Here is a 27,856-nt window from a genome sequence, read left to right on the forward strand (position 1 = left end):
GACATCTATATGGGTACAAATAATAATATAGAAGGGGGTTAGGTAAATGGGGTCAGAATAGAGAATGTGATAAGCCTACCTAAAAGATATCTACCATTGGGGCAATGTCAGAAGACCGCCCTGCACATTACATTGCCAGCTAATTGGCTATCTGAACTAAAAAGCTCTTTTGGCCCATTATGAAGGCCTATTTGCCCCCAGAGTTTCAGTCCTTAAACAGTGAAGATCCTCCAGTAGGCAGCAGGTGCCCCCTCGGCTTAGCACTGTTATCATGAGCCACTTGGGTGAGAAAATAATGCAATATCAGCCCCAATAAAGTAACCAATATGGCTGGACTCCTCAATAATAGTGAATTGAACTTGTACAATCAACCCAGTGGTGTGCTGCCACCATATCATAGTCATAGCAGAACCACGTAGGGTGCTGCCACCATATCATAGTCATAGCAGAACCATGTAGGGTGCTGCCACCATATCATAGTCATAGCAGAACCACGTAGAGTGCTGCCACAATATCACAGTCATAGCAGAACCACGTAGGGTGCTGCCACCATATCATAGTCATAGCAGAACCACGTAGGGTGCTGCCACCATATCATAGTCATAGCAGAACCACGTAGGGTGCTGCCACAATATCACAGTCATAGCAGAACCACGTAGGGTGCTGCCACCATATCACAGTCATAGCAGAACCACGTAGGGTGCTGCCACCATATCACAGTCATAGCAGAACCATGTAGGGTGCTGCCACCATATCACAGTCATAGCAGAACCATGTAGGGTGCTGCCACCATATCATAGTCATAGCAGAACCACGTAGGGTGCTGCCACCATATCATAGTCATAGCAGAACCACGTAGGGTGCTGCCACCATATCATAGTCATAGCAGAACCATGTAGGGTGCTGCCACCATATCACAGTCATAGCAGAACCACGTAGGGTGCTGCAGCCATATTATAGTCATAGAAGAAGCATGCAGGATGCTGCAGCCATAATATACCGTATTTATCGGGGTATAACACACACCCTAATTTTTCCAAGGAAATTTTGGTTAAAAAGGTTTTTTACCAAAATATCCTTGGAAAAATGAGGGTGCGCGTGTGTGCAGGTGTACCTCGATAAACTGTTTCTGGCGGCTTCTGCAGTTGAATGATTTAAAGCAAGCGCTTTAAATCATTGACGTGCAGTGGCTTCTGTGGGGCCAGAGTGCCGCTGCTCTATTCCCTCCCCAGTTTTATAGTTAAATATCCCGCCGCCACTGCCCAATTCCCTCCCCGTCCCCGGTTTTATAGTTACATGTGCCCTGGGGACTGCAGTCATTCATGCTCCGGCGGTCTCCTGATCTGTCACTGTGCGCCGCGCATTGACTGACGAGTGACATCGTGTTGAGGACGTCACTTGTCATTACGCAGTGCACAGTGACAGATCAGGAGACCGCCGAAACATGAAGGACCGCAGTCCCCAGGGCACATGTAACTATAAAACCGGGGATGGGGAGGGAATTGGGCAGTGGCTGCGGCGGGACATATAACTATAAAACCAGGGACGGGGAGAGAATTGGGCAGTGGCTGCGGTGGGACATAGAACTATAAAACCGGGGACGGGGAGGGAATCGGGCAGTGGCAGTGGGACTCTGGCCAGACAGAAGCTGCTGCAGTTCAATGATTTAAAGTTTATCGGCGTATAACACGCAGATAGACTTTAGGCTAAAAATGTTAGCATACAAAATGTGTGTTATACGCCGATAAATACGGTAGTCATTGGAAAAAGCCAATGATTGATAGAAGCAGGAAGGAGAAAAAAAATCCACACCCAGATAATGCGGCCTACCTGCAAAACGAAAATGATCAAGATTTCAACACGCTTTCTGTTATTGGTCATTTGCATGAACAGAATGTCTAGCTGTATTAGCTGGTATATTTCTATGGTCATCTCCAGGGTACAGAATATTATATCAAGTTCTCCAATTAACTAGTGCTACACTTTTTGTATTCAAATGTTGAAATCCCTTATGCTCTGTAGGCCTCATTCAAGCTTATTCCAGATGTACCACCTAGACCTATGGTGCTGTAGGTTCAGTTCAGTGGAACCACAGGGGGCCTGTTACACCCAAGATTAATATACACATTCTGGGTTGAACACTTAATAGGGTCTACTTATAAATACAAGTTATTTCCTAAACTCAGGAAACTTTAGCAACATAAAGGAATTTACATATCGAGTGATTTTTAAACGTTAAGAAAAAGCTTCTTCTTCCAGTTGAGAACTATTTATTAGTGACAGAATCCATTGTTATAATGCAGGTCCCCTGGAGTTTATCCCAGATCTACATTCTGAGGCTGAAATGAATGTAAATCGAACGCCAGGTCCCGCCACAATGCCATATTGTGCCAGTTTTTAACATGGACCTATGCACATACATAACAACCACTCAACTTGCTGCCACAACACGTTGCCCAGTATAAGAAGGCGCCAGGCTGCCTTTAAAATGTGAATTTGGTAATCAAATACTTAGTTGTCCTGCATAGACTTTCTACCTGGTGTCACATTGAAGGAAATATGGAAACATATTCATTACATTTTGGTATGCCAAGAACTTTTTTTGGCTTGGTTCAGGATTTAATATTCCATGAAAAGCTCACCCAAATGTTAAATGGACCCCTTTTGATTCAACAAGCTTTGCATACATCAACAGTACAAGCAAATGTAAACAATTTTGGAATATATCTTATCAGAGAACAAAGTTTTTTTTCTCCTCTTAGGCTCCTTTTTCACTGCCGTTAGTGCCCGGCAGTGTGACGGCCGTTATTATATAGCGGAAGAAAAATTTGTGCTTGCGATGTGTTTTTCTCCCATTATCTTTCGGCGGAATAACGGCCGCAATAAAGGACATCAGAGAATCCCATTCAAGTGAATGGGATCCTCTGTGCCTATTATGTATCCCGTTGGGCTCCGTCACACTAACGGCCGTTAAAGGCAGAAAAAAAAAAAGAGAGCCTTAAAGGGGTACTCAGCGTTTGGAACAAACTGTTCCGAATGCTGGAGCCGGCGGCGGGAGCTTGCGACGCCATAGCCCCTCTCCCTGAGGATGTCACGCCCCGCCCCCTCAATGCAAGTCTATGGGAGGGGGCGTGACGGCTGTCACGCCCCCTCCCATAGACTTGCATTGAGGGGGCGGGTGTGACAGCATGAGGGGGACGGGGCCATGACATCACAAGCTCCCGGCTCCAGTGTTCGGAACAGTTTGCTCCAAACGCTGAGCAGCGGAGTACCCCTTTAACGGCCGTTTGTGGCGGAGCTATGTTTCTATGTCACAAGCTGTCCATACAAGTCTATGGAGAGGAGAGGGACGAGGAGTGAGGTGGGAGTGAGTTCAGAGAAAACACAGAAAAACACAGACTGCAAAAAAGAATATGCAAGAAATTACTAATTATTAGGTCTCACCCAGCACTTGATTCACAGTTAAGACTGTTTCTGTGAGTTCACGTGCACTTGGTGTTTGCCATCGCATTCTATCCTATTATGCTTTTAGCCTTGTTAAATATTCTGATTTACCTGATCAGGTTTAGTCTGTCCTGTTTAGTATCTTTTTGTGCATCTCTGTTGTGTGTTCACACCTGGTTATATGTATCTGTTTAGTATCTGTAGCTGGGTTTAGATGTGTTTTGCATTTTACGTTTCCTTAAAGGCTAGTTCCTGTTCACACAGTGTTGTGCCCATTCTAGCTCTGAGCCTTTTTGGATTTGGTATTTATGTCCCTCCATGATTGGAGTTTGGGTGTATAGTGTTGTCTAGTAATTTTTTTGGTTCCGTTTTTGCTTTGTTTCCCAAACACAAGAGTCAGTCTGCTTCTAATGTGTATCTTGTTCTTGGTCCATGTCCAGATCAGTGGGTCTTAGGGTGCGTTCACAGGTTTTTTGTTTTTGCGGGTTTTCCACTTCTCGGCTATCCGCAGCAGATTTTCCATGGAGGAGTTTACGCTGCGGAAAATCCGCCGCAAGCCCCGTTGAAGTCAGTAGGGACTGCGGTGGATTTTCCGCAGCATAAATTCTGCCATGGAAAATCTGCTTCGGACAGCCGAGAAGAGCCCGCCCACTTTCAAATACGCAGCGGAAAACCTGCAAAAACTAAAAGCGTGTGAACGCACCCTTAGAGTGTTTTTATCTGTTCCTGTATCCTTGAGTTATATATATAGTGTCTATCTTTAGTCTAACCTTGTTTATCTGTCGTTTATCTTGTTTTTGTTCTTAGGCTGTTGGCTGTAGCTATATTCCTGATTCTATGTTTCCCTGATATGTTTTGTGCTACTTTGTATTCCAATTTTATTTTGTATTGAGGTTATTTGACTGTGTCCCCGACTTGTACAGTATCCGTTTATGTTGACCATGACGCCCCTTTTAGATAGGAAGGGACTGTTGCTCAGTTGTTATCCACTATTAGAGCGGTTGAGCAAGTAGGCAGGGAAAGAGGTTTAGGGTCAGCTTAGGTCTCACTCTTCCGCGACGTGACGCTCAACCGTGACAGGAAGACACCTCTTATAACCTTTTTCTAGGAAGGCTAAAAGCTAAAAAAAAAAAAAAAAGATTCTTGGCAAAGGGGGTCAGCAGTATTGAAGGAAATTAGTTGAAAGCAAAAATTGTTTGAACCAGGGCTGACCTTGGTTGGGGCTTTTGGTCTTCTGCTGAATGTTAGGGGCTCATCAATGTGTCAGGACTTGCTCACCATGAGAAATGGTGTGATTGTTGGGCCAATCTGACCCTAGTTGGTTGATCTACTAGTGTCCATGCACATTAAATTGTTAACACAGAAAACATGATAGGTTGTGGCAGCAAATTTCTGATGTGGTCGGACAACTTTATATTGGTGATCGGTCATTCTTCCATATTTTTTTTTTTGGTCATACTTTTAGTGTGGTTCTGGTGGGATGTTCTTCATACTGCACCCTTAGACCACCATGTCATAGCTGTTGTACATCATATTGCTCTATGGCACTGTTCCCCAACCCTTGGCCGCACAGATTGGGGAACGCTGTTCTGTGGGTATATGATGTATATCCCAATAATATGCAACGTCGCCATCAAATGTTCAGCAATTTTAGCAGGGTTTCTGCAGTCCTGGACTGGGGCACACTCGGCATGTTTCTCTCCAGTTTTCCTATGAGTGAACGTAGTTTTGCATAAGGTATTGGTATACACAGAAAACTATACCATAAGGTCGAAACGCACATATAGAAAATCAAAAAATATCATATCAGTTGGACCAAATATTACACATTTTTGCACTGAACCTGATCATCTCTGTTTACATTTTTTTCTCCATCTCAGGTAACAAAGACAGAAAGAAAAAGCTGTCTCGAAGCAGTGAGAGTTTTTGGGAGCCATCTCCAGATCTAAAGGGCAAAAGCGCCACCAGATGCAACAGCTCAGCTCATCGTCCGCAAGCCGGTCGGGTCATCGATGTGGATGGAGTCAGACAGACCCCGAGAAAACACGACTCCGGAGAAGATTTAGGAAACCTGAGCTTTGAGGGTTACATTGCAGAACTGAAGTCTTGCAAGGGACGTACAAGGACGGGGGTGTGCAGGACATCTGACCTCCCTTCAATGGTCACTGCTAAGAGCGAAAGGAACAAAGATTCGGAAACAAATTATAAAGCTACTTTTGTGTAAGTAGGGAAGGTCGGAGGGTAACTTTATCTAATAAGGAAAACAGGAGCCTTGGTGTAGGGCTGCAAATGCAACAGTCAAACCCTGTATTGGCCCAAAGGTCGTTCAGCTACATGACCTGTAGTATTATAAAGTATACATGGTAGGTGGGGGTCCTGTAACAGATTTTGCATCGGAGCAGAAGACCTTCAAGCTACAGCCCTGGAAGAGACACTGCCACAAAGATGGGAACGCCATTTTTTTGTCCATATTTTCTGAAATGGTTGACGTCCTTTATTGAGAACCTTTTCTGTTGTCTAATATCTTATCCATGGATATTTGTGTTTGATCTTCATTTTGCCAATTGTTTTCTGGAAGCGTCATGTGAATGGACATTAAACATGTAGGCTTCTGCCGTTTCATAAAAGGAAGCTTCATTGTCCAGCAAATGTTCCACCTTGGTCCACCACTTTCATCCTTGTTTGACTATTTTTATGACATGTCTATATAAATAAACCAGAAGAAGACAATGTATAGTTCTCAAAACACTTAAAGGGGTACTCCGGCGGAAAACTTAAAATTATTATTTTTTTTTTATCAACTGGTGCCAGAAAGTTAAACAGATTTGTAAATTACTTCTTTTAAAAAATCGTAATCCTTCCAGTTCTTATTAGCTGCTGAATACAACAGAGGAAATTCTTTTATTTTTGGAACACAGAGCTCTCTGCTGAATCATGAGCATAGTGCTCTCTGCTGACATCTCTGTCCTTGAGGTGCCCAATTTTTGAATATATATATTTTTGTGAATTTGGATTGGTGGCGATCGATCTATTGGCCGCGTTTAACCTTGGATACTTTGGTTGTGAGCTGCAAACATTTTGCCTTTTGTGTCCAGATTTGTAAATTACTTCTATTTAAAAACTTTTAATCCTTCCAGTAGTTATTAGCTGCTGAATACTACAGAGGAAATTCTTTTCTTTTTGGAACACAGTGCTCTCTGCTGACATCATGAGCACAGTGCTCTCTGCTGACATCTCTGTCCATTTTAGGAACTGTCCAGAGCAGCATTTGTTTGCTATGGGGATTTTCTCCTACTCTGGACAGTTCTTAAAATGGACAGAGATGTCAGCAGAGAGCTCGGTGTTCCAAAAAGAAAATAATTTCCTCTGTAGCATTCAGCATCTAATAAGTACTGGAAGGTTTAAGATTTTTTTTATAGAAGTATTTTACAAATATGTTTAACTCTGGTACCAGTTGATTTAAAAACAAAAAGTTTTCCACCGGAGTACCCCTTTAAAGGGTACATCTTATCCCCTATTCAAAGTATAGGAGATAAGATGTCTGATCGTGGGGTCCCACCATTGGGGACCCCCGCGATCTCGGCTGCGGCACCCCAGACATCCGGTGCACGGAGCAAACTTCCCTCCGTGCCGGATGACTGGCGATGTGGGGCGGAGGCTCGTGACGTTACAGCCATGGCCCCTCAATGCAAGTCTATGGACGGCCGTCACGCCCCCTCCCATAGACTTGCATTGAGGGGGCGTTGCCATGACATCGCGAGCGGGGCATGGCCGTGATGTCACGAGCCTCCGGCGCTGCATGCAACGCTCTAAACAAACGCCGGGTGCAGCAGGGAGATCATGGGATAAGATGTCTAGGAGCGGAGTACCCCTTTAATACACTACAACTAAAAGCCCTTGTTATATATGAAAGAGTAATTCCGGCCATACTGTATGTGACAATTCTCCTCCATGTTCACATGCAGATCCTTGTCCTATAGGAGGCAGCATTATGATAGTGCTGGAGGTTCGGACGAGTCTCTTGCGGTTAGGTGTCTAAAATGTGGAACTTCAGCTGTTGCAAAAGTCCTCCTAGCATGTCCGGACAGCCAACCAGTCTGGGCATGCTAGGGGTTGTACTTTTGGAACATCTGGAGGTCCATAGTTTGCAGACCACTGATATAGGGTCAACATTACAACATCTACCATCTTGGAGTTGTGAAAACCAATTGTCAATCAATGTATCAAGAGTTTTTTCCATTGACAATGAAATAAAAGACTCAGTCATTTAGGACAAGAACTACAACTCCCAGCAAGCACATGCATTCCTGGCTGCCAGGGCATGATGGGAATTATATACATTTTGTAACAGCTGGAGGGTAACAGGTTGGATAACATACAGCTAGAGCTCTCCCATAGATGAGCCTCCAGATGTTGCAAAACTACAACTCCCAGCATGCCTGGACAGCCAACGGCTGTCCGGGCATGCTGGGAGTTGTAGTTTTGCAACAACCAGAGGGCCACCGTTTGGAGACCTCTGGCCTAAAGGATCATTTTGATCATGTATGTTCCAAAACACATAGAAATTAGTTAAAGGCTGTCTAGGGCATGCTGGGAGTTGTAGTTTTGAAACATCTGGAGGGCCACCGTTTGGAGACCACTGGATCATTGGATCAGACTAAAGGATCATTTTGACCATGTATGTTCCAAAACACATAAAGGGAGATTTTATCAAAACCTGTGCAAAGGATAAGTTGCCCATAGCAACCAATCAGATTCAGCTTTCATTTTAGGCCTTGTTAAAGGGGTACTCCGCTGCCCTGCTTCCAGAGCTCCGCTCCCCAGTGTCCGGAAGTTTATTGTTCCGAACGCTGTGTGCAGGCTTCCGTGTTCAGGGCCACCCCCCGTAAAGTCATGCCTGCCCCCTCATGACGTCACGCCCGCCCCCTCAACGAAAGTCTATGGGAAGGGGGCGTGACATCGCGAGGGGCGGCCCTGAACACGGAAGCCCGCACACAGCGTCCGGAACAATAAACTTCCGGACGCTGGGGAGCGGAGCTCTGGATGCAGGGCAGCGGAGTACCCCTTTAACAAGGCCTATAATGAAAGAAGAAATCTGATTGGTTGCTATGGGCAACGGGACAGATTTGGATAAATCTCCCCCATAGCAATTAGCTAAAGGCTGTCCAGGGCATGCTGGGAGTTGTAGTTTTGCAACATCTAGAGGTCCACTGTTTGGAGACCACTTGCCTAATGTATTTTCCAAAACATATAGAAATGATCTATATATTTTTTATACATCTATAGTAAATAATGGTATTGTCCATGCAATTCTTGAAGGAGATGAATGCACTTTGCCGTCCTGTCACTGTACATTATTATTTTTTTTTTTTCATTTTTATTGTCATTATAAAATTTGTCTTTTTTGCATTTCAATGAAAACCATAAAATTGCTTGTCCATGACATTCGTGATAATGGCGACGACTCGCAGCAGCGGCAGTGAGGGGGGGGGGGGGGGTAATTCACTTAAATTATTCTGTGCTGTAGCTTAGCTGTCATGTTTTGGGATGTTGTTATGATGCTGTCGTAAGAAAAAAAAATTTCAATTGTATTTGAAAATAAAAATATTTTTATATGACATAAACTGGATGCAAGTCGTTTTTCCAGCAGCGAGTGACGCAGTTAGTGGGATGCAATAGGTTTACCTGCAGTACGACAGGAGACTGTATAAAGGGAGGCCCATAGCAACCAATCAGATTATTTCTTTCATTTGTTAACAAGGCCTCTGCAAAATTAAAGAAGAGATCTGATTGGTTAACTTTTCCTCTGCCGAGGTTTGATAAATGCCCTTATAAGGTTAGGTTTAGCCTAGGTTTCCCTTTATTTTTTTTTGCCCCCCCCCCCCCCCCCCATTAAAGGGGTACTCAACTGGTGCCAGAAAGTTAAAGGAGTAGTCCAGTGGTGACCCAGTGGTGAACAACTTATCCCCTATCCTAAGGATAGGGGATAAGTGTAAGATCGCGGGGGGTCCGACCGCTGGGGCGCCCTGCGATCTCCTGTACGGAGCCCCGACAGCCCGCGGGAAGGGGGCGTGTCGACCTCCGCACGAAGCGGCGGCCGACACGCCCCCTCAATACAACTCTATGGCAGAGCCGAAGCGCCATAGAGATGTATTGAGGGGGCGTGTCAGCCGCCGCTTCGTGCGGAGGTCGACACCCGCTATCTGGCCGGAGAGCCTGGCCCACGTAGAGAGAGATCGCGGGGGGCCCCACAAAATCTCTCTATTTCTCTCCCATAGAATTTCAAAAAAAAAAAAAAAGAAAAAGAAATTAAAAAAGCCAACTGAGTTTAGCAGAATAGAAATCTTGAAAAGAATTGATGAAAGAATCACTTGACTTAAAAATGCAAGGGAAAATACGCAAAAGAAAAAAAACGCCAAGACTATAAAAAATAAATAAATGGCAAAACACCACTAGAACTGCATCTTGGGTCCTCAAAATAACAGGACAGTTTTTGTGACTTTTTTTTCAGGTAAAAAAAAAAAAAAAAAAAGCCAATAAAAAAATCCCAGTGGAAACAGCCTCACAGCACACAACATTTGTTTGGCATTTATTTGGCCAGAACAAAAAAGAAAAAAAAGCTCCCCCAAAAAGCTGCACCCTCATTTTATGCTCCCAAGATGCAGTTTTTTGAGGTGTTTTTTTTTTTTACAGAGTGTCTTAGTCTTGCCTTTTATTTTCTTTGGCGTTTTACGACCTCCATCCTTTTTTCATGACAAGTTATTTTAGATTATGCGGCAGGGGGGATTACAATAACGGCAAAAAAAAAATACCTACCGTATATTTAATTAACACAGTGTTTTTTTCTGCCATTTTTTCCCTCCCATTGAAGTCAATGACAAGAATTTATAAAAGAACCCCATAGCTTCAGCATGCTGCGATTTTCAACAAAATGCCCCTGAGCCTAAAAATAATACAAAAGGGTGAAAGAGTGCAAAAAAACAAACAAAAAACTGCCATAGTCCTCAGGGGCTTTGCTTCATAGACAGAATTCTAGTGGTGACCTCATGAGGATTGTTCTGTTATTTCAGGTGACAGCAATAAAACCTTAAGGCTAAGTTGCTACTTTTTTTTTGGGAGGGGGGGGGTGGAAACTCCAAGAAAAATGCCAATTCTGCCGCATGGCGTTTTTTCGGCCCAAAAATGCTGCGGCCAGATGTTAGCTGTAAATCAATGAGAAATCGCAAAAAATCTTATTCCACTTGGCGTTTTTCACTTTTTTTTTCCCACTGGCGTTTTTTTTTTTTTTTAATCCTTTTGGCAGTTTTTCACTCTTTTTTGGCGTTTTTCAGCTCCTTGGCAGGTTTTCCAAAATCACAGCATGTTGAGCCGCAGGCAATTTTTTAGTCAAAATCGTGGCGTTTTTCTCCCATAGAAGTCTATGGAAGTGAAAAAAACACCAAGAAAAACGATATGTGGATTTTAACTTTGGCGTTTTTGCAGGCGGCTTTTATTCTTTTTTGGACTTTAGCGATCCAAAAAAGTGATGGAGATACCTTTTTTAATAAAATTTCATAGGGTACCATTAAAAAACTAAAATAAAAAGATACAGTAGTGAAGGAAAAAATTGTATCTAGCGAAATGTATCTTTTTTTATAACATTTTTATTAATTTTTAAACAGGGATCAATTTATGTGGGTGGGCGGGGACCTAAAAATGTAGCCGGCAATAATAAAAATGTAGTGTGTGTGTTTTCACTTTTTTCTAAATGTTTTACATTTTTTTGGGTAGTACTACTACTCCCAGCATAGAATACACTGTTCCATGATGGGAGTAGTAGTACCTGTACTAATTGACAGATCGCCCATTGTGATCCTCATGTATAATGTATAGGTGCGGCCGGCCGCTCTTCTATGGTCCCCTGCACTGCCATATATATATATTTCCCGCAGAGAGCTGTGATTGGCCAGATGGTTCCAGCCAATCACAGCTCTCTGTGAGATGTACGAATATGTGTATATACACGTCAGTGCAGGAGACCATAGAAGAGCGGCCGGCCGCATCTATACATTATACAGGAGGATCACAGCCAGTGTCAGGAGTGACATCCACTGTGATCTTTCCTTAACTGCAAGTACTACTACTCCTAACATGGAGCACATTCTGCTCTATGCTGGGAGCTGTAGTACCTGCATTAATAGACAGATCACAGCAGGTGTCAGAAGTTACACTCGCTGCAATCTGTCTATTAATGTAGGTACTACAGCTCCCAGCATGGAGCAGAGTGTGCTCCATGTTGGGAGTAGTAGTACCTGCAAGTAAGAACAGATGACTGTGGGTATCACTACTGATATCCGCTGTGATCGTCCTGTCTATAGCAGAGATGCAGAGAGGCTCTATACATTGCTTGTATCTCTGCACTATACTCCGGCCGGTCACTCACTCATTCATATTTTCCTCAGAGCTGTGATTGGCTGCCACCATCCGGCCAATCACCACTCTGGGCGGAAAATATGAATGAGTGATATTCAATTCACATCACTGGCCGGAGTATAGAGCAGAGATGTGAGCGCTGTATAGAGCTGCTTCATCTCTGCTATATTTTGGACGATCACATCGGGTGTCTCAACTGAAACCAGGGGCAATATGTCTATTAGTACAGGTACTACTACTCCCATCATGGAACATTCTGTTCCATGCTGGGAGTAGTAGTACTACCTAAAAAATTAAAAAAAAAATAAAATAAAAAAAAAGTGAAACACACACACTTTATTAAAAATTAATTAAAATGTAACTATAAAAAAATTATATTTAGTTAAATACAGTTTTTTCCCATCACCACTGCATCCTTTTTTATTTTTGGTACCCAACAAATTTTGGGTACCAAAAAAAAAGGCAAAGGTGCCAAAAATGCAATTTCCACGCAAATGAAAAAACGCCAGACGCAGGAGATTGCACTGGCGTTTTTTTCAACCCAAAAAATGCAGGACAAAAAACCAAGTAGAAACTTAGCCTAAGAGGCTTTTTAGGAGTAGAAAAAATATGGCTGCATCCTACCTATCCATGAGTCTGGTATTGTGGTTCAGCTTTACAGTGAAGTGATTGGTGCTGAGCTGCAATACCAAATACAACCTGTGGATCGGTGTGGCACTGCTTGTCAAAGAAAGTGCCATTTTTGCAGCAAAGTCCCATTGTTTTCAATAGGATTCTGTTGCACTGTGCACACAGCGGAATTTCCACACCGGAAACATTTGCCATAGAAATTCAAATTCCGGCCTCCACAAAAAGAATTGACATGCCGTAATCCGTGGTCCTAGTGCTAGCATGTTCTGCCAAATTTGTCTGCGGAGTTCTAGCCGGAAAATTTCCTGTGGTGTCGGACGGGGTAATGTGTGTAATAACCTCTTCGTGATGCCAGGGCCTGGTTGACTTATACACCACCCGGGGTAGACCAGCTTCACCTGTGCCAGGCACAGGGCAAATAATCACTCCAACGCAAGGTTACGGTTAACTGGTACGCTTTACTGAGGTAGACAAGGTGTTAAAGTCCATACAGCTCAGTTTGGCACTAAGGAGATGCAGGGTGAACTTAGGGAAGCTTACCGGCTTGCTGGGACTTGTAGTTGCAATTATATAGACTGATGCAGCCACGCTTGAATTAAGTAATTGACAGACTTGACTGTCTTGACTGCACTTGGACTTCTGTAGTTTCCCCACTGGTTTAGTTCCTACCTTGCAGCTTTGAATACAGGTGCAGGGGTTAAAGGGGTACTCCGGTGAAAACCTTTTTTCTTTTAAATCAACTGGTGGCAGAAAGTTAAACATATTTGTAAATTACTTCTATTAAAAAATCTTAATCCTTCCTGTACTCATTAGCTGCTGAATACTACAAAGGAAGTTCTTTTCTTTTTGGAATGCTCTCTGATGACATCACGACCACAGTTCTCTCTACTGACGTTATTATAATAATAATAACGCTTTATTTATTGTTGTCCTTAGTGGGATTTGAGCCCAACCACTGAGCCACCATGCTGCCCTTAGCATACATCTGCTATGCATGGTTGTTAAAATGGACAGAGATGTCAGCAGAGAGCACTGTGCTCGTGATGTCATCAGTGTTCCAAAAAGAAAGGAATTTCCTCTGTAGCATTCAGCAGCTAATAAGTACTGGAAGGATTAAGATTTTTTAATAGAAGTAATTTACAAATATGTTTAACTTTCTTCCACCAGTTGATTTAAAAGAAAAAAGGTTTTCACCGGAGTACCCCTTTAACACTTGCAGTAGAAACGTGGTTGCAGGACTAGGCCTCAGGCCTCCTTCTGGATCACACAGACTCCTCAGATTCTCACTTCACTGTACCTCAGCTACAACTCAAGAGAGTGAGCTGAACCCTGACCTCACTATATAAGGGCAGTTTGGAGAGATCCCATTGGTCGCCAAGCCACCTGTTCACCTCTCATACGCCCCTTAGCAACAAAGGTCCTTAGCAACACAGATTTAAGGTAACAGTGCACATAAAATGTTACATTATATTAACTCTGGTATAACAATACATTAGTAATACATTCCTTAATGTGATAAAGAGAGTTCTAGGAAGAGGCGACCCATGATGAACATTGAGCTGGATCTGCCAGACAGGATGGGCAGAAGTACAGTGGTCCCTCAACATACGATGGTAATCCGTTCCAACCGAACCATCGTTTGTTGAAACCATCGTATCTTGAGGGATCCGCGCAATGTAAAGTATAGGACGGAACACTCATCTGTCCCCGCCACTCCGGACCCGTCACCGCTCGTCACCGCTGCACTGGATGTCACCCTCCATCGCTGTCGCCGTATCCCCTGGGTGTCCCCGCCGCTCCGGACGTCTCTGCTTCCCGAGGATCCTCGCCGCCATCACGTCACTACGCACGCCGCTCCTATTGGATGACGGGACAGCGTGCGCAGCGACGTGATGACGTCGGAGGAGAGCGCAGGCGATGCAGGGGATCCTGAAGAGGACGCGCCGGAGCCCCGAGGACAGGTAGAAGACCATCACTGGAGCACACGGGGCACCGTAAACGGCTATCCGGTGGCAGCTGAAGCAGTCTGCGCTGCCGGATAGCCGTTTATGCGATGGCCCCGACATACAAAAGCATCGTATGTTGATGCAGCCTTCAACATGCGATGGCCTCTGAGAGGCCATCGTATGTTGAAATTATCGTATGTCGGGGCCATCGTAGGGCGGGGGGGGGTCACTGTACAGTGGAATACATGACTCTGTACTGGGTCACCACATTCCGACCAGACATTCTACCAAAATTCCGCCATGTGAACATAGCGGGTCCCATAGCAGCCTCATAATCTGTATCTACGATGCACACTCCCTCAGGACGTTATATGTGGTTTTGCACAATGTTTTCATACTGAGCAAGATCTCTATACATCAGTGTTTCCCAGCCGGTCTGCCTCCAGCTGTTGCAAAACTACAACTCCCAGCATGCCCGGACAGCCATAGGCTGTCCGGGCATGCTGGGAGTTGTAGTTTTGCAACAGTTGGACGCACTCTGGTTGGAGTACACTATGTTAGAACTACCGTATATATGTCTTGTTACATTATCATGCACCATGACACTCTGCAATATTGCTTTATAATGCTGCCGTCCTCTTACGTGGCCGGAGGGCCCTTGGGGGTCCCAGTTGTAACTGCAGTCTCTGCACCCCCTATGCAGCTATGCCGCAGTATTCAGTCCAAAAATATGTATGGAATCTCAGAGATGTCACCATTGGGGACAATAGGACCACTTGCATGACAAAGACCCTTAGAAATGAGTGTTTGAAGTTCACCTGCAAAGTGTTCCGAGTCTACAATTATCCGGAGCAGAGTTTATGGGAATAATGGAAACAGCGAGGCAGCTGTGCGCTGTTCTGTATGAGAGCGACGACAGTAATGGGGCTGATGACGCTATTGTGAATGATAATGAACATAGAAATATTTGGGAGGAGGAATATGATCTATCTCCCTCCAGAACCTATTCACATTCCTCACAATACCAAAATGCTTCCCTGTTGACATCACTTGACTGCCGCGATCCAGATATAGAGAAGAAACACTATTGTAAGTGTTTTAAATCAACTGGTGCCGGAAAGTTAAACAGATTTGTAAATTACTTCTATTTAAAAAATCTTAATCCTTCCAGTACTTATCAGATGCTGTATGCTCCAGAGGAAGTTGTGTAGTTCTTTTCTGTCTGTCCACAGTGCTCCCTGCTGACACCTCTGTCCATGTCAGCAATAGTGTTGCTCGTGAATATTCGCAATGTGAATTTTATTTGCGAATATTCGCGAATATAGCACTATATATTCGTAATTACGAATATTCGTTTTTTTTTTTTTCACAGTACACATCACAGTGATCATCCCTCTCTGCTTCCAGCTTGTGTGGTGTAATGAAGGCTCTAATACTACTGTGTGAGACTGGCGTGCGATTTTTCGTACATGCAAATACGCTAATTTTCGTACATGCAAATTTTTTGCTTATGCTAATTTTTGTATATGCTAATTTTCGCATACACGAATTTTCGCGTATGCGAAAATAAAACGAGAATATTACCAATATGCGAATTTAGCGAATATATGACGAATATTCGTCCATATATTCGCGGATATTCGCAAATTCGAATATGGCCTATGCCACTTAACACTAGTCAGCAACTGTCCAGAGTAGGAGCAAAACCCCATAGCAATCCTCTCCTGCTCTGGACAGTTCCTAACATGGACAAAGGTGTCAGCAGAGAGCACTGTGGTCAGACAGAAAAGAACAAAAATAAAAAATAAAGTCTTCTGGAGCATAAAGCAGCTGATAAGTACTGCAAGGATTAAGGATTATTTATTTTTAAATAAAAGTCATTTACAAATCTGTTTAACTCTCTGGTACCAGTTGATTAAAATAAAAATGTTTTTCCACCAGAGTACTTCAACAAAGCAAGGACCATATACTAGGTAAATAGACAACCCCTTTAAAGGGGTACTCCGGTGGGGAAAAAAAATTCAAATCAGCAACTCAGCAACTTTTCTTCTGGACATGTTTTGATAAATCTCCCCCAAATGCATTATGTCTGTAGTATTCAGGTTAAAGGGGTACCTCGTTGGAAAAAAAAAATTTCATATTAACTGGTCTCAGAAAGTTAAACAAATTTGTAAAGTACTTCTATTAAAAAATCTTGATCCTTCCAGTACTTATCAGATGCTGTATACTACAGAGGAAGTTGAGTTGTTTTTTTTCTGTCTGACCACAGTGCTCTCTGCTGACACCTCTGTTTGTGTCAGGTACTGTCCAGAGCAGGAGAGGTTCTCTATGAGGATTTGCTCCTACTCTGAACAGTTCTTGATATGGACAGAGGTGTCAGCAGAGAGCACTGTGGTCAGACTGGAATTAACAACTCAGCTTCCTCTGTAGTATACAGCAGCTGATAAGTACTGGAAGGATTAAGATTTTTTAATATAAGTAATTTACAAATCCGTTTGACTTTCTGAGACCAGTTAATATGAAAACATTTTTTCCACCGGAGTACCCCTTTAACCTGAATACTACAGACATAATGCATTTGGGGGAGATTTATCAAAACATGTCCAGAAGAAAAGTTGCTGAGTTGCCTTTAGCAACCAATCAGATTGCTTATTTCATGTTTCTTGAAAGCAGCGAGCTGATTGGTTGCTATGGGCAGCTCAGCAACTTTTCCTCTGGACAGGTTTTGATAAATCTCCCTCATTGTCTCCTAGTATATACAGTCATTTTTCTCATGGGATTTGCCTATGATAGAGCAGCGGTTTGTGCCTCAGAGCTGCTCTTCCTATCGTAGAAAAGTTCCAAAAAAGTTTTATTGAAAAGTTGTAAAGCAGAGTCCCTTAGTCACCTGCCTATATACATGCACAGACACTTCCTTGCATATTCCTTATTCTCTTCTACTGTGCATGTTCTGTGCATGTTACTCTTACAGTCATATCCTGTACACAAGAGGTGGGCATTGTTAAACTTAAATTGACGCTGTCATTTTAAACTATTTCTTAAATGATTCATTAATGGTCATAAAAGAGAGAGAAGACTTGATTTACACTTCATGGTTTTTCTAAATCCCTTCACTAACCAAAAATAAATCCTTACACAGAAAAACAGCTTTGATGTCTTGGCCACTAGGTGTCTCCCTTCTTGCAATCTGCTGTCTGCTGCCTGTTGTTAGAGGAAATCTGTCTGTAACAGAACACAAGAAGATCAGGACAGAACACAAGAAGTGAGGAGAGGATTATCATGTGCTATGTGAAGCTGCAAGCTGAGCCAGTTTGCCTGCTGAAGATAATCCACACTGTTCATTTAAGGTAAATCTAGGTTTCCCTCTCATTTATGACTACCCATAAAGCTCAGGACAGCTGCATCTCGGATAAATACAAAGTTTGGCAGAAACATCTCTAATGGTTTCCAATAATTTCAGTTAAAGGAACAGTCTTGGGAATATAATGACTGGGAAAGCCGCACAATTTGTACATACTAAATATACAAGGATACAGCTGCAGACCATGAGGCTGCTATAGGATCTTTGGAGAGAGGCGACCATGGTCCAATCTCATCCACCTTGGCACTGGGTGGCAAGAACCTGAGCAGACCTCTTCTCTTCAGAGGAACTACATTGTTAGCATACAAAAAGTTGAGAAATTGGCCAATGGTAATAGAAGGGGAAACACACACCATGCCTTTCAGACTTGTATGGTAAATCCATATTGGGCACCTGATTTGCTCTTTGCTATGGGGCCCCCTCTGTTCTATGTACTCCATTCATTACATGCAAACTTTCTTGTCTCCGTCTTTGCATATTGCACATTCCACATATTCTTTATCTCAGAAAGGAAAGCTCTGCTGATACCAGAAAGGAACTATGTTATCAGGACAGTAGAACTGGACATTGTTATGCAAGTGGATATACGAAAAACACTATTTTTAGAAGCGCGGACCAGAACATTTCCAAAGCCCGTGCTACGTTCTTCCTCCACAATGCTTGACATAAACACCCACATAAAGCGTTGTCACTGCACCAGCTGCAGTTTGTTTAGGTCAATGAATGGGAAGAACGGATGAAGGGTAGGACGCAGTCGTGCTGGAATATCATCCTATACAGGCATGGCGGGGCTCCAATTACAGCCTTTCAGGATGGTAAATATTACTGAACCAAGAGCGGGCGTCTATATCAACACAACAGAAAATAATAAAGGGGTTGAGAAGTGCATATAAGGCAGAAAAGTTTTTAACCCCTTATGCCGATGACTTTCCACGATCGTCAACTTTCCATTGTTTCCAGTGTTTCCTAGCAACAGGAACACGAACTGCCAAAAAATGTCAAAACACTGGTAGGATTTAAAGTTTGATTATCCAGGCCTGTTACATCTTAAGATGACTTTCAGATACAGGAATGGTGGGTACCGCGCTTTTAATACTAAAGTATAATTCATCCACCATGTAGTCATGTCTGCAGTGAGATCACTGAAAGGTGACAGAACCCCAAAACTTGGAATAGGACGGGTGGCAATGCCAAGAAAAACCCATCTGGTCACCCGGTCTTGAATCAATGGTGACCACAATTGGTAGCCCGGTGTTTACACGTGACCTGGCTACCGATTGTGGTCACCATTGATGCAAGACCTGGTCACCATTGATGGGCTTTTCATGGCATTGTCCCATGTCCATTGCTGAACTGTGTGTTTCACCCGCATTGACACCAGATGAGCTCCTATGTTGGCTTCCTAGGTTTAGCTTTAAGCTTTCTAGAGTTGGGCACAGCATGAGAGTATTAGGTAACTAAGAATTAGGCCTGTAGAGTACATCAACAATGCACTCTATTGTTAGCCCTAAGTATTAGTTGTGCCCACCTCTGGAAAGCTTAAAGGGGTTTTTGAATTTCCTTTCTGTCTGACCACAGTGCTCTCTGCTGACACCTCTGTCCATTTTAGGAACTGTCCGGAGCAGGATAGGTTTGCTATGGGGATTTGCTCCTACTCTGGACAGTTCCTAAAGTGGACAGATGTGTCAGCAGAGAGCACTGTGATCGTGAGTCGTGACAGAAAAGAAGTCCAAAAAGAAAAGTATTTCCTCTGTAGTATACAGCCGCTAATAAGTACTGGAAGGATTAAGATTTTTTTAATAGAAGTAATTTACAAATCTGTTTAACTTTCTGGCACCAGTTGTTAAAAAATGTTTTGCCCCAGTGGAGTACCCCTTTGAAGTTAAACATGGGAGTTCATCTGGTGTCAATGCAGTTGGAAAACACTGTTCAGCAATTGTAAACATTTGGCTACCAAATGTGGTCACCATTAATGCAAGACCTGGTGACCACATGTGATTTCTTTCTTGGCATTGTCACCTTTCCTATTGCAAGTTTTGGATAGTGTCAACCTTCAGTGATCACATTGCAGACATGGTTGCGTAGTCCATGAATTATGCTTTAAGATATAGTATTCCTTTGTCAATGAATGGGAAGAACGGATGACGGGTAGGACGCAGTCCTGCTGGAATATCATCCTATACCAGTATACATACTGAATACACTTTATGGGCCACATTGCTTTAGCTTTCAGACAGAAACCACAAAAAAATTCCCACACAAAGCACAAAGTAGGGAAATGGGGTAGCTAAAGAATAGGCTGCTATAGTTACCTCTTGGCATCGCTACTTCATCTACTCTAACAACCTTATTGCTGGTTTTAGCCATGGTGGTACAACTGTGGATTGCCAGCAGTGGACATCGGAAGGGAGAATCAGGAAACTAAGGATTAGGCTGTTTCTTAGGGGCATCACTGGTTTGTCCACCTTATGGGTGCTACTGCTGAGTTTACTCACATACTGTAGGTACCGTCACTACAAATATTTCAACAATGAGTCCAACAACTGTATGACCAGTTATAAAAATAATAATCAAAAACACAAATGGCATTGCCTTGATTTGTAGGATTAAAGGGGTACTCCACCCCTAGACATCTTATCCTCTATCCGTCACGCCCCCTCCCATAGACTTGCATTGAGGGGACGGGGCATGACGTCACACAGGGGCGGAGTCGTGACGTCACAGACTTCCGTTCCGGTGGTCGGGACCCAGACCCTCCAGCGCTTCCAGAGCAGAAACAGGTGGGTGCCGCATGCTATATTGCGGGGGTCCCCAGTGGCGGGACCCCCACGATCAGACATCTTATCCCCTATCCTTTGGATAGGGGATAAGATGTCTAGGGGTGGAGTACCCCTTTAAGAAAAAGTTTTCCATGAATAATCCTTTGTAGTCTATAGACCCAGCAGAAGGACTTTCTGGGAAGGGACCCGCCCCTGCTTAAGCCTTCTGGATATATGTGAACCCAGCCTAAAAGAATCTACTGATTTTCTATATACAAGGGAAGAGACATAGCGAGGAAAGGGATCTGGCAAGGCATGTGCCCTGTGTTCTGGGTGCCAGGGGGTTGCTAACAAGCCACTCTGCTTGGATACTTAGATACAGGGTGAGGGCGGTGAACTGAGTATTTATTTCATAGAAAATAAAGCATCGCTATTACTCTGTCCAAGGAATATAAATCACAACTTGCCTAAATCAATCAATATTGATCTTTTTAAAGTTTTGGTGGTGTTTTTGCTATTATACACATAAACCTTGAGTAATAAAATAAATAAATAAACAAACAAAAATGCTACCGGCTAACAATTCAAGTTTTTTGAGGCTTGGGCGTGGCCTACCGGAAAGTGGGTGTGGCCTCGCTGACAGTGGGTGTGGGCACTGTCAGAATCGTCTCTTGTACATCTTGGCAAAACATTAACCTTTCTAATATGCTTTATAGAAAAATGTGATCTCCTTTTAACAGAAATCATGGCTTATAAAATACCATCCATACCATCCAAAACATAATCCTGTCCGGCAGCAGCATCATCTTTGTCCCAGCTTAAGCACAGGCTGGGACAAAGTCCAGGAAGTGATGACAGGGCTAGCACTCCTCTGTGCTCACTCCTGTCCTATCAAACTGTGGCATGAAAATGGAATGGAGAGGAGGGGGTTACAGAGCAGCTTGCAGTGATTGAATGAAGAGACCCAGTACAGCACAGCAGACTCAGGGAGGAAGTGCATACATGGTGAGTGAGGGCGGGCTCAGTGCTTATTTCAGACATGCCCCTTCCTGAGCTGTGGATGTCAGAATGAGTGAGTAGCAGAAAAGAGGGATTTATAAGCCAAATACAGAAGCTAGACACATAAAGACATGTAAAGCATCTGCATGACCAAGTGAGTAACATACAGTATATAGGCATGGTTTTTTCTGTGATATGACAGGTACATTTTAAAGGGGAACTCCAGTGAATTTTTTTTTTTTTAAATCAACTGGTGCCAAAAAGTTGAACAGATTTGTAAATTACTTCTATTTAAAAATCTTAATCATTTCAGTACTTATCAGCTGCTGTATACTACAGAGGAAGTTGTGTAGTTATTTTTTATCTGACCACAGTGCTCTCTGCTGCCACCTCTGTCCATGTCAGGAACTGTCCGGAATAGGAACAAATCTCCATAGCAATCCTCTCCTGCTCTGGACAGTTCCTGACATGGACAGAGGTGTTAGCAGAGAGCACTGTGGTCAGACTGGAAAGAACTACACAACTTCCTCCGGAGCATACAGCAGCTGATAAGTACTGAAAAGATTAAGATTTTTATATAGAAGTAATCCACAAATCTGTTTAACTTTCTGGCACCATTTGATTAGAAAAAATGTTTTCCAACAAGTAACCCTTTAAAGGGGTACTCCCGTGGAAAACTATTTTTTTTTTTAAATCATCTGGTGCCAGAAAGTTAAACAGATTTGTAAATTACTTCTATTAAAAAAATCTTAATCCTTCCAGTACTTTTTAGGTGCTGTATACTAAAGAGAAATCCATAAAAGAAATGCTTTTCCTCTGATGTCATGACCACAGTGCTCTCTGCTGACCTCTGCTGTCCATTTTAGGAACCGTCCAGAGCAGGAGAAAATCCCCATAGTAAACAGATGCTGCTCTGGACAGTTCCTAAAATGGACAGAGATGTCAGCAGAGAGCACTGTGGTCATGACATCGGAGGAAATGCATTCCTTTTTGGATTTCTCTTTAGTATACAGCCCCTAAAAAGTACTGGAAGGATTAAGATTTTTTAATAGAAGTGATGTGCAAATCTGTTTAACTTTCTGGCACCAGTTGATTTAAAAAAAAATAAATAAATAAAGTTTTCCTCAGGAGTACCCTTTTAACCCCTTAAGGACACATGACGTACTGGAACGTCATGTGTCCGCTCCTGATCTATAACGCGGGGCCATCTATAACAACGGCCGGGACCCGTGGCTAATAGCGTGCGGCATTGATCGCCGCGCGCTATTAACCCTTTAGTGAAACTGAAACCGTGCCGGTTAGCTCAGTGGACTGTTCGGGATAGCCGCGGCGAAATCGCGGCATCCCGAACAGCTTACAGGACAGCGGGAGGGACCCTACCTGCCTCCTCGCTGTCCGATCGCCAAATGACTGCTCAGTGCCTGAGATCCAGGCATGAGCAGTCAAGCGGCAGAATCATCGATCACTGATTTCCTATGAGAAACCAGTGATCAATGATAAAGATCAGTGTGTGCAGTGTTATAGGTCCCTATGGGATAACAATGATCAGTGTGTGCAGTGTTATAGGTCCCTATGGGATAACAATGATCAGTGTGTGCAGTGTTATAGGTCCCTATGGGAGCTATAACACTGCAAAAAAAAGTGAATAAAGATCATTTAACCCCTTCCCTTTTAAAGTTTGAATCACCCCCCTTTTCCCATAAAAAAGATAAACATATATGGTATCGACACGTGCGGAAATGTCCGAATTATAAAAATATATAGTTAATTAAACCGCTCGGTCAATGGCGTGCGAGCAAAAAAATTCCAAAGTCCAAAATAGTGCATTTTTGGTCACTTTTTATATCATGAAAAAATGAATAAAAAGCGATCAATAAGTCCTATCAATGCAAAAATTGTACCGTTAAAAACTTCAGATCACGGCGCATGAGCATGAGCCCTCATACCGCCCCATACACGGAAAAATAAAAAAGTTATTGGGGTCAGAAATGACAATTGTAAACGTATTAATTTTCCTGCATGTAGTTATGATTTTTTCCAGAAGTACGACAAAATCAAACCTATATAAGTAGGGTATCATTTTAACCGTATGAACCTACAGAATAAATATCAGGTGTCATTTTTACCGAAAAATGTACTACGTAGAAACGGAAGCCCCCAAAAGTTACAAAACGGCGTTTTTTTTTTTCAATTTTGTCTCACAATGATTTTTTTTTCCGTTTCACCGTAGATTTTTGGGCACAATGACTGATGTCATTACAAAGTAGAATTGGTGGTGCAAAAAATAAGCCATCACGTGGATTTTTAGGTGCAAAATTGAAAGAGTTGTGATTTTTTAAAGGCAAGGAGCAAAAAACGAAAATGCAAAAACGGAAAACCCCCCGGTCCTTAAGGGGTTAAGGTGCCAAAAATTTACCATTCTTTTGTCATAAAAGTAGGCACTAAAGGGGCAAGCTTGGACTAGGCAGTCTACAGATGCAATAGATTGTCTACTAGCCTGTGATAAACCCCATACATTTGCACACTTGTCCCTCATTATTTCTATTCTACGCATTAACATCTAATGCAGCAGTCTCCAAACTGCGGCCCTCCAGATGTTGCAATTCGGAGACCGCTGACCTAATACATGAAGCTAAACTTTACATAAACAAGACTTTATCATGGAAGAGACTGCATTTATTTTGTATTGATATAAAGTTTCTAATTCTCTTTCACCTATTCGAACGGGAACACGGCCATTTGTGTTTCGTCCTCTACAGATCTCTTAGGTGAATGTAAAGATATAGGGGGAGATTTATCAAAACCTGTGCAGAGGAAGAGTGGCGCAGTTGCCCATAGCAACCAATCAGATTGCTTCTTTCATTTTCCACAGGCCTCTAAAGAGGCCTGTGGAAAATGAAAGAAGCGATCTGATTGGTTGCTATGGGCAACTGCACCACTCTTCCTCTGCACAGGTTTTGATAAATCTCCCCCATAATTCCATAGATCCCTCTTTATTCCCATAATTCTGACAAAGTGAGGACAGTGATCCAAAACCATTAACTCTTTGTGTTCCTCTCTTTTTTTTTTTGTACATGTGTCCTTCCCGCTGGGCAAGAGATAATCTTAAGATATAATTAAAGGAAAAGGGAAATATAAAAGGTATTGAATAAAACAGCATGAGGCCATACATTCCTTTATAGACAATACTGTGTCTTTATAGATGGATTTATATCACTTGAATTAGAAAATAGTTACTTGAAATGTTCATTTATCTCTGTGTTGCTAAACCAGGGTGCCTCCAGCTGTTGCAAAACTACAACTCCCAGCATGCCCGGACAGCCGACGGCTGTCCGGGAATGCTGGGAGTTGTAGTTTTGCAACAGCTGGAGGTACACTGGTTGAGAAACAATCATTTATCTTAAATGGGTACTCCGGTGAAAAAACTTTATTTTTTTTATTTTTATTTTTATTTTTATCAACTGGTGTCAGAAAGTTAAACAGATTTGTAAATTACTTCTATTAAAAAAATCTGAATCCTTCTAGTTGTTATTAGCTGCTGAATACTACAGAGGAAATTATTTTCTTTTTGGAACACAGAGCTCTCTGCTGACATCACAAGACAGTGCTCTCTGCTGACATCTCTGTCCATTTTAGGAACTGTCCAGAGCAGCATATGTTTGCTATGGGGATTTTCTCCTACTCTGGACAGTTCTTAAAATGGACAGAGATGTCAGCAGAGAGCACTGTGGTCAGACATAAAGGAAATTCAAAAAGAAAAGAACATTCTCTGCAGCATACAGCAGCTGATAAGTAGCTGCTGAGTACTACAGAGGAAAGTATTTTCTTTTTGGAACACAGAGCTCTCTGCTGAATCACGAGCACAGTGCTCTCTGCTGACATCTCTGTCCATTTTAAGAACTGTCCAGAGTAGGAGAAAATCCCCATAGCAAACATATGCTGCTCTGGACAGTTCCTAAAAGGGACAGAGATGTCAGCAGAGAGCACTGTGCTCGTGATTCAGTAGAGACCTCTGTGTTCCAAAAAGAAAAGAATTTCCTCTGTAGTATTCAGCAGCTAATAACTACTGGAAGGATTAAGATTTTTTATTAGAAGTAATTTACAAATCTGTTTAACTTTCGACCAGAGTACCCCTTTAACCCCTTAAGGACGCAGCCCATTTGGGCCTTAAGGACGCAGACAATTTAATTTTTACGTTTTCATTTTTTCCTCCTCGCCTTCAAAAGCTCATAACTCTCTTATATTTTCATCCACAGACTAGTATGAGGGCTTGTTTTTTGCGCGACCAGTTGTCCGTTGTAATGCCAGCACTCACTTTACCATAAAATGTATGGCGCAACCAAAAAAAATACTATTTGTGTGGTGAAATTAAAAAGAAAACCGCAATTTTGCTAATTTTGGAAGGTTTTGTTTTCACGCCGTATAATTTACGGTAAAAATAACGTGTTCTTTATTCTATGGGTCAATACGATTAAAATGATAGCCATGATAACATACTTTTCTATTACTGTTGCGCTTAAAAAAAATCGCAAACTTTTTAACCAAATTAGCTACGTTTAAAATCCCCCTATTTTGAAGACCCATAACTTTTTCATTTTTCCGTATAAGCGGCGGTATGAGGGCTTATTTTTTGCGCCATGATCTGTACTTTTTATCGATATCATATTTGCTTTTATAGAACTTTTAATCCATTTTTTTATTTTTTGAACAAAATGTTATAAAAAAGCATCTATTTTGGACTTTTTTTTTACATTCACGCCGTTCACCGTACGGTATCATTAACATTTTATTTTAATAGTTCAGATATTTACGCACGCGGTGATACCAAATATGTATATAATACATAGTATATACCAGCGGAGCCAGGTGAGGGGACTTCCATCTGCCGTGCTGGATGATCGGATCGCCGCGGCAGCGATGTGGGCGATCCGATCATCCATTTTAGTGACCGCGATGCTGCAGATGCCGTGATCTGTATTGATCACGACATCTGAGGGGTTAATGGCGGACATCCGCGGGATCTGCCGCGCATGATCCGGGCATCGCTTCGATGCTCGCGGTTACGCTTAGGACGTAAATGTACGTCTTGGTGCGTTAAGTACCACCTCACCTCACATTTACGTCCTGCGTCGTTAAGGGGTACATTTTTTCTAGGATCTTTAAACAATAATCATACGATTTGCAAATGATGCAACTTCTAAAAGCCATTCAAGCGGTAGGTGTAGCGGTCTTCAAATTACGACCCTTTGAGCATGCTGGGAGTTGTAGTTCTGCAACAGCTGGAGGTGCGCTGGTTGAGAAACAATGATTTATCTTAATATTTTTCTAGGATTATTAAACAGTAATCATAGGCTTTGCAAATGATGCGACTTCTAAAACTCATTCCAGCGGTAGGTGTAGCGGTCAAATTGCGACCCTTTGAGCATGCTGGGAGTTGTAGTGGGCAGACTAGATGGGACAAAGGGTGCATATCTGCCTACACATTCCAAGTCTCTATGTTTTCTATGTTTCTATGACAGCTAAGGGGATGAATGGTTATGCATTATTGTCCATAAGTGTAATGAATACAGATTTTGTTTCACAATTTAATTTTAACTTTTTTTTTTTTACCATAATTAGTATTGTGTATACCCTCCAGATGTATTAAAATAAATGTATTGAAATGAATTATAAATACACTATATATATATATATATATATATATATATATATATATATGTATATATATATATATGTACAGAGAAGGGTTAATATCAAGCTGGTCTAGACAGGTTCAATCAATAACGGGGGTCTTCTTAATAAGAGCAATAGGGAAAGTGTATTATGCTATAATGGTTTCTGGTTAGTTACTAAAGTGCTGACATCTGCTGGTCAAAAAGAGAAGCGCATTTTATTTCAAATTTTTTTGGGGACACTTTTAAATGACTCACAAGAAGGAGGCTGAAAATCATTGTAATACATCAAGTAGTGTTCATTTGAAAGCGTACACTTATGCTATAGCTTCATGCTTCGGTAAAGCTTGTTTTTTTATATTGGTGCAGTTTGACGGAAAGAAAGTTAAAAGTAAGACTCATACTGAATTTTCGTACTATAATGTTGTAGCAAAACTTTGCTTAAAGGTAGAATACATTGATGGGCATAATATTGTATATCAAGACCCCGTTAATAACCCAATTTAGGGTCCCTTATCAGTCCATACATTAGGATGTTCTATCCACTCCACTGTATTGGGGTTAATCTGCAGATGGGCAAAGATTGGGGGTTGGTTCTGGCACCAAATGCCCTGTCCAGCTTCTAATTGTGGC

General features: G+C 42.4%; 2 protein-coding genes and 1 long non-coding RNA gene across 4 annotated transcripts in view; 2 read left to right on the forward strand and 1 right to left on the reverse strand.

Annotated features, from left to right (window-relative positions):
* Nucleotides 1-6,224, forward strand: part of RGS12 (regulator of G protein signaling 12) — a 214,013-nt gene extending 207,789 nt beyond the window's left edge. Inside the window, exon 18 of the mRNA XM_056555025.1 lies at nucleotides 5,325-6,224. Within this exon, the coding sequence (XP_056411000.1) occupies nucleotides 5,325-5,668 (344 nt within the window). The 3' untranslated portion in view covers nucleotides 5,669-6,224. The remainder of the gene's footprint in view (nucleotides 1-5,324) is intronic.
* An 11,364-nt stretch (nucleotides 6,225-17,588) lies between these two features.
* LOC130352999 (uncharacterized) overlaps nucleotides 17,589-27,856 on the reverse strand; it is a 67,938-nt gene continuing 57,670 nt past the window's right edge. Inside the window, exon 3 of the long non-coding RNA XR_008888433.1 lies at nucleotides 17,589-17,654. This is a non-coding gene — a long non-coding RNA (uncharacterized LOC130352999). The remainder of the gene's footprint in view (nucleotides 17,655-27,856) is intronic.
* The window catches only part of HGFAC (HGF activator), a 95,557-nt gene continuing 86,171 nt past the window's right edge, over nucleotides 18,471-27,856 (forward strand). Inside the window, exon 1 of one of the 2 annotated variants that reach the window (XM_056555027.1) lies at nucleotides 18,471-18,608. In XM_056555027.1, the coding sequence (XP_056411002.1) occupies nucleotides 18,576-18,608 (33 nt within the window). In that variant the 5' untranslated portion in view covers nucleotides 18,471-18,575. Of the gene's footprint in view, nucleotides 18,609-24,647; nucleotides 24,693-27,856 lie in introns of those variants that run through there. The other variant, XM_056555028.1, reaches the window with a different exon arrangement.

This window comes from Hyla sarda, chromosome 1 (genome assembly GCF_029499605.1).
Source record: "Hyla sarda isolate aHylSar1 chromosome 1, aHylSar1.hap1, whole genome shotgun sequence".
Lineage (NCBI taxonomy): Eukaryota > Metazoa > Chordata > Amphibia > Anura > Hylidae > Hyla > Hyla sarda.